Source organism: Acyrthosiphon pisum, chromosome A3 (assembly GCF_005508785.2).
Source record: "Acyrthosiphon pisum isolate AL4f chromosome A3, pea_aphid_22Mar2018_4r6ur, whole genome shotgun sequence".
NCBI lineage: Eukaryota > Metazoa > Arthropoda > Insecta > Hemiptera > Aphididae > Acyrthosiphon > Acyrthosiphon pisum.
Window position 1 is genome coordinate 42,004,701 of NC_042496.1, and position 6,850 is coordinate 42,011,550.

General features: G+C 39.1%; 1 protein-coding gene across 1 annotated transcript; it reads left to right on the forward strand.

Moving 5' to 3' along the window:
• The first annotated feature begins 718 nt into the window (after nt 1-718).
• LOC103308273 (zinc finger protein 236-like) lies at nt 719-1,846 on the forward strand. Its single transcript, XM_008181371.1, has one exon. The coding sequence runs from the start codon at nt 719-721 to the stop codon at nt 1,844-1,846; it is 1,128 nt and encodes a 375-aa protein (XP_008179593.1).
• Nucleotides 1,847-6,850: the final 5,004 nt, after the last annotated feature.

The window sequence follows — 6,850 nt, forward strand, 5'->3', positions numbered from 1 at the left end:
GCAGCACTATAATCAATTAATCGCTAATAACTAATAAATATGTAACATATCACGTATATACATTTCAAATGTTTTCTGAAGAATAGTATATAGGGGTAGTAATTTAACATAAAAGTGAACATTTTTATAGAGCTCAATTGTAATTATTTTATTTTTATTAAATAATTCAAGTGTAAATTGAACCATATGTTATACCTGAATAAAATATACTCCTAAATTTCAATAGCACCATGATGAAAAACGGACGGAATGGAAAGTTAGTTTGATTTATTTAGGTCATCCACAGGATGTAACAGGTGTTTTATACTGTAGTAAATTCAATAATTAATCTTAATGTGAAAGCTATAAGATATATGTGCCAGATATTTAAAAAGATTGACAGTTATTGGGTGGATATCATAATCGGACGATCATAATCGTATTAATATATAATTACCTAATCTATTTATTTTATAACAATTTAAATTAATTTATAATTTTATTCCCAGATGGTAAGAAGTGTAAAAGTTAACACGTTGATGACCGTCAAAGTATATAGCTCTATATAGTCATTAATTATTAATGCTTCAACTTCCATGACTACCTGCATACAGATACAATAAAAAATATGTACTTAAACATGCGTATTAATAATTAATGTTTCAAATATTTGAATTTAAGGTGACGTTTGCACGGTACAACGATTCCGGTGGTGGAATTAGATGGTAGACAAGCTGCAATGGCAGATGTGCAAATGGATATTTACGAGGACATGTTCAAAGAGATTACGAAAAAAATTTACGGACAAGACACATCGTCGTCCGAGGACAGGCAGTTTGATGGCCAAGACGCGTACAAAATGGTAGAAGAGGGCCTGAGCATGATCGACAACGATGAGGCTGAGTCGTTCGGCGAACCATCGCAGCCCGAGGACGACCCTTGGGTGACCAGTGACGAAACGATCTCGTGGACTACGTCGAAAATTGGCAGCTACAACGTGGACAAGAAACTGTTCAAGTGTCAGGAATGCGATTCCATGGGCCTTCTGTCTAGTGTGGCCGAACACTGGCTGGGCACGCACGCTGACGTCAAGGTGTTCCAGTGCCCACAGTGTCCGTACGCGAGCGCGTACACAAAGTGCATCCGCTTGCATTTGGCCCGACAACATAACGTGGTGGCCGAACACGGGACGCATCAACAGGCTGGCCGGAAATCGTGGAAGGAGAGCCCGGTACTCGAAGAGGTCACCAGCTACCTGGGCCGGTTGAAGGCGGCGGCAGATAAAGCGATAGCTACCGCCGCCGCTGCCGCAGCGGCCGCTGCTGTAGCAGCATCTGCCGAATCGGAAGCCGCCGACGACGAAATGCGACTGAACGCGGCCGACACGGAAACGCAGACCGCTCAGAAGCGGTTTAACTGTGCCCACTGTCCGTACGCCACCGACCGGCGGGACCTGTACACCAGACACGAGAACATACACAAGGAAGACAAACCATTCCAGTGCGACATATGTCAGAAGCAGTTCAACCGGGCAGACCACGTCAAGAAACACTACACACGCATGCACAGAGAACACGAGTACTGCTTGAGCCGAGTGAAGCGCGACCCTTTCGGTAAGTCTGCAGCCGCGGCCGCGGCTCATCATCAACATCACCTGCAGAGGGTGACGCTGTATTCGGGCGACCCACCACCGCTGGAACCGGAGACGCAAATCATCGTGTCGCGGACAATTGACGAACAACCACTGACCCCGGCACCGATTATTGCAGCTAACAATCCTATTGTATTAGGAAGATCAACAACAACAGCAGCAACAGCAACAACAGCAACAGCAGACGGTCGTCAACATCGCCGTGGTCAATTTTAACGAACAGACCGGCACACACACTATACAAATACCAATACCAGCTAACCAGATAAAACCGGTGAGTCGGACTTAGATTCAGATTTTTTATTAGGCGTGTGCAATCATTGTATACCAAAAAAACACAAGTTTTATACAAATTGTAAAATTGCCTATACCCCCTTTAAATTGTAATACGTATACTAACCAATACTCAGTAATATCATGTGTTGAGTTCAAAATATTGTTTTCATACCCGTCTTTTAAGGACACCAAATATCAAGCAATGGGTTCATCTGTTGAGGGGATATAATTATTATGTATTTAAATTTAAATTTTATATGAACGTATAGTTCGTAAAATAATAAATTATGCTGAACCAAATTAATTAACATTTAGCTAACTCTTAGAATAAAAATATATATAAGTTGATATTAAATTTCTAAATGTCTACCTATATTTGGTTAAAATATAATTTACATTTAACTATTTAACGCTTTATAGGGCATACCACCATAGGATATTAATACAGTAGCCACTCGATAATTCGAAATTCAGGGGACCGAGTTAATGCAGTAGTCACTCGATAATTCGATTTATAGAAGTTTTCGATTTACCGAGTGTTTGAATAATCCGCGATCACTTTTTTTTTTCGGCTACCATCGCCTATTGACAAACACTTGTACTTTACGGGACCCATATTACGACTGACCACTGACTACATTTTATTCGATTTCAACAACGATTTACCCATTGCAGAGGTTTATTTTGGTAAAATAATACGATTAAAGTTTAGATTAAGTAGGTTATATATTAGCATATGGCTCCGGCAAGCACAAAATAATAAATAGGTAAAATATATAAATTACAATAGTATAAACTAGAATAATAGTCATAGAACAAATTAAAAGACTTAGTACTAATTAAATTATATAGTTATAAAAAAGTCAAAAGAAAGCAATTAAAATTAAGAATTAAGTTTGGTAATAGTAATTTGGTAACTCATAGTTTCATTGTTTTAATTGATATTTCCTTGGTCACACTCGCACGCCCAGTTTTTTCATCCATTCGATACCCTCCTCGCTGGCTGTGTGGATTTCCTCTATACCTCCCGGGAACTTCATTGACGGGCATTCTTCGACTATATGTTTAATGGTTTGCTTTTGTCCGCAGCTGCATAGAGGAGATTCCACCATTCTCCATTTATGTAATAGATAATTGCATTTTCCTTGGTTGGTTCTAATGCGATTTAGCGTGGTCCATAAGGCTCGTGGTAAGTTGAAACCTGGTACTTTTACCGTTGGATCTTCAACCAGTGATGAATTTCTTACCTCGCACTCTAGCCAAATCTTTCTCCATTCAGCCTGTAATTCCCTAGCGGTTATATCTTCATCCCAAACAGGGCGTCTAGATTTTAGCCTTTTATTTGGGTGATGTTCTATGTCGTTATAGATAGGTAGTTCAGTGTTCTTTTTAATTTTATTGATAATATTTGTGTAGCTATTTGTCTACGTATTTCCGGAGGGCCAATGTTTGAAAGTACGGGAAGCCATTGAGTTGGAGTGCTTCTTACTGTACCCGTGACTATTCTCATTGCTGCATTTAGTTGAACGTCAATTTTATTGCAGTGAGCACTTCTGTCCACACGGGAGCGCAATATTCAGCTACACTGTATACTAAGGATAGTACTGAGGTTCTCAGAGTACTGCGCTGCATCCCCAAGAAGTCCCAGCTAATTTGGATATGATATTGTTTCGTGATTTTATTTTGTTTTTTGTTGTTTCTAACTGTTGTCTAAAAGTAAGCGCCCTATCGAGTTTGATTCCGAGATACCTAGGACATTCTTCATTTGCGATGTTGACTCCACCAATTTTTAGTTTAAGTTCTCTATTTGCCTCACGGTTGTTCAGGTGGAAGGCCACTGCTGTTGTTTTATTAGCATTTAGGTTGAGATGCCAGTTTTTGAAATAATTTTGTAAAGTGTCTAGGTCTTTATTCAGGGTCTCTTCTAGTTGTTCAAAGGTCTTTCCTTGGGCTACTAGACCTATGTCATCTGCATAGATGAATTTTCTCGAATTAGTTACCTCAATGTCGGCGGTGTATACATTAAATAGAGTCGGTGATAGTACTGATCCTTGTGGTAATCCGTTTTGTAAGATTCTTTTCCGGCTTGTCTCCCCATTCATGTTAACTTTGAAACTTCTGTCAGAAAGTATTTGTTCCAACAAGCGTAAAGTAGCTTTACATCTAAGATTTTTTGCTAATTTGAGTAATAGGCCTCTTTTCCAGACTGTGTCGTACGCTGCCGACAGGTCGAGAAAGACGGCTCCGGACTTCAACTTATTTTGAAAACCATTTTCAACGTGGGTCGTTAAGGCTAGCACCTGTTCGCAGCAGTTTCTTCCACTTCTAAAACCAGCTTGCTCCATGGGTATTGTACGATCTAATAGTGGAGACATCCGCCTTAGTAGTAATCTCTCAAAAAGCTTGTATACTACTGATAGTAACGAGATTGGCCTATAATTTCTCGGGTCATTTCCCGGCTTATTTGGCTTCAGGATGGCCACGACTTTCGCTTCGCGCCATGCTTTAGGGAGAGTTCCTTTGTTGGCCACCGATGTGAAAAAACGAGCAAGCCAAAATCTACTTCTAGGGCCTAGGTTTTTGATAAATTCCAGTAATATTCCGTCGACACCTGCTGCTTTCCCATTTTTGACATTTTTTAAGGCTAGATGGACCTCCTCTTCTATAAAATCGTTCATTAAAGCAGAACTTTCTTCACAGTTGTCTAGTTCTTTTTTGTATTCATTTTTAATCTTAATGATCATTTGTTTTGTAGGTTTAATGTTCGAAGTTTTGAAAAGGTTACTTGCCACTGCGTTCGCTGTGATGCCATGTTCTTTCCTGGTAGGTTGAGCGGAGCCTAGCTTTCTTAATAGGTCCCAGCTTTTTCTGCTTGAGTGGGAAAAGTCCATCTCTTCCATGGCTTTAACCCACCTTTGTCTCCGTTCTTCATCTAGTAAACTGATTAGCCGGTCTGCTGTTACTTCGGATTGTGTTTGTTCGTACTCGTTTAACAGTTTGTCACATTCTTTTGACCAGCAGGGTATGTAATCCTGTCTATGTCCCCTGGGCATAGCTTTACCCGCTGCCATTTTGATTAATTTTGTAAACCTGTCATAGTTAAGCGGTATCGGCTCAATGCGGTTTATATTTTCTTCCATATAAGTTGTGTACTTGGCCCAATCCGCTTTCCTTACATTCCATCTATTAAGTTTTGGTTTGCTCACTCTAGTTAGATTTAGACCGATATCCACTTGGACAGGAAGGTGTTGGCTCCTGGGAAATTCTTGTAATATTCGCCGGTTTGCTTTAAGAGGCATATTGCTAGAGTCCGTAGTGACAAAACATAAATCAGGGGATGTGATCGAACCCCATCTTCCTGATTTAAAAGTGCCGCCTTGTTTAGCATCATACAGTAACTGGAGATGGTTTAATTGAGCCCAGTTGCTTAGGGTTTCTCCATTATCATCTGTACTATTATAGCCCCATTCCATGTTGTGCGAGTTGAAGTCTCCTATATAAACTGCAGGGTGCTCTGCCAGTGGTAGCACAGATGTGGTCCATTTTTCCGACGGTGGTTTATATATGTTAAAAATTTTTGTGTTCCCTATCTCGATTCCGACCGTATGCTTGTTTCCCTTTAACCTCCTTATGTTTTTTGGGTCCAAGTCTTGACTCACAAAGGTAGCCATGCCATGTTTGTTGTGCCCTATGTAGTCGATCAGCTGAAAGCCTGGGATCTTTAGCTTTCCAAGCTGATCATCCGAAATATGGGTCTCTTGCAGTGCTAAAATGTCCGCGTGGTGGAAAACATGGCTGATTAATTCAGCCTTTGACTTGGTCATTCCTTCAACGTTGAGCTGCACTATTCTCAAAAGATATTCTGTGGCTTTATTACCAATTTTATTATTATTACCATGGTTTAAGTTTTGGTCCTTTTGGTTATCAAGGCTATGTCCATACTGTTTTTTGGTATTTTCCTTTTTATAAAATTTTATTTGGTTTTTAATAGTTTTCTTTTCTTCTGGAACTAGTGCTACTTTCAAAGCATGTGTCCTAGTAGCCTTGAAAAAGACTGTTTTGCCGGTATGGCCAGGAGGTCCTAAGACTTTTGGCCGCCAATTTGGTGCTGTTTTGTTTCGTGTCATAGTTGTATAATTTCTTAAGTGGAGAACTTTGATATTACTTGGTAACAATGACACTACTAAACAGGGGAGACCACGAGAAGGTACAGCACCACCTCCCCACAAAAACAAAACGTTAACGTTATAACAATTTGCAACCGGTAGACTTTACTTAGCATATGCAACCAATAGAATTTCCTTAGCAAGTGTACGCTGCCTATGTGTATATCAGTACATGCCTGTATGGTACCTATTATTTATCCAACTGAGAAACGCGTACGATCGTAAAATATATGCACTCGAAAATGTCCAACGACAAAATACGCAAAATAAAATTGGCTAAATTTAAATGCTTATTATCATTTCGTAAAACACAATTATACAGCATAAACTTGGCTATTATTATATTTTTTTGGTTACAACATATATTACAATCGTTTATTAAATAATAATAATATAATCGCTATTAAATTTACGCTGTTCACGAGGAGATACTGTATAGGAACCTACCCCTCTTCATCTTACTATAACATCGCGAATTGAACAGCCGAAAAAGCACCTCTATAGTCTATAGGAGGGGTCATCAATTAATATTTTTGAAAGGCCAAATTAGGAATTTGGAAATTTTTGGCGGGCCATCAAAAATTGCAGACGTCGTCGGTAAAAACCAATGAACAAAAATGATAAATTACTACACTCGATGTATAACATAACAGTTGTTACTTTTTTGATTGTTTTCGGTGTAGTAGATATTTTCCCCCCGATATATTTTTGATGTGGACATTTTTCCCCAAATTTTTTTTTAAAGTTTATTATTAACTAATAATATTAAATTTAATAA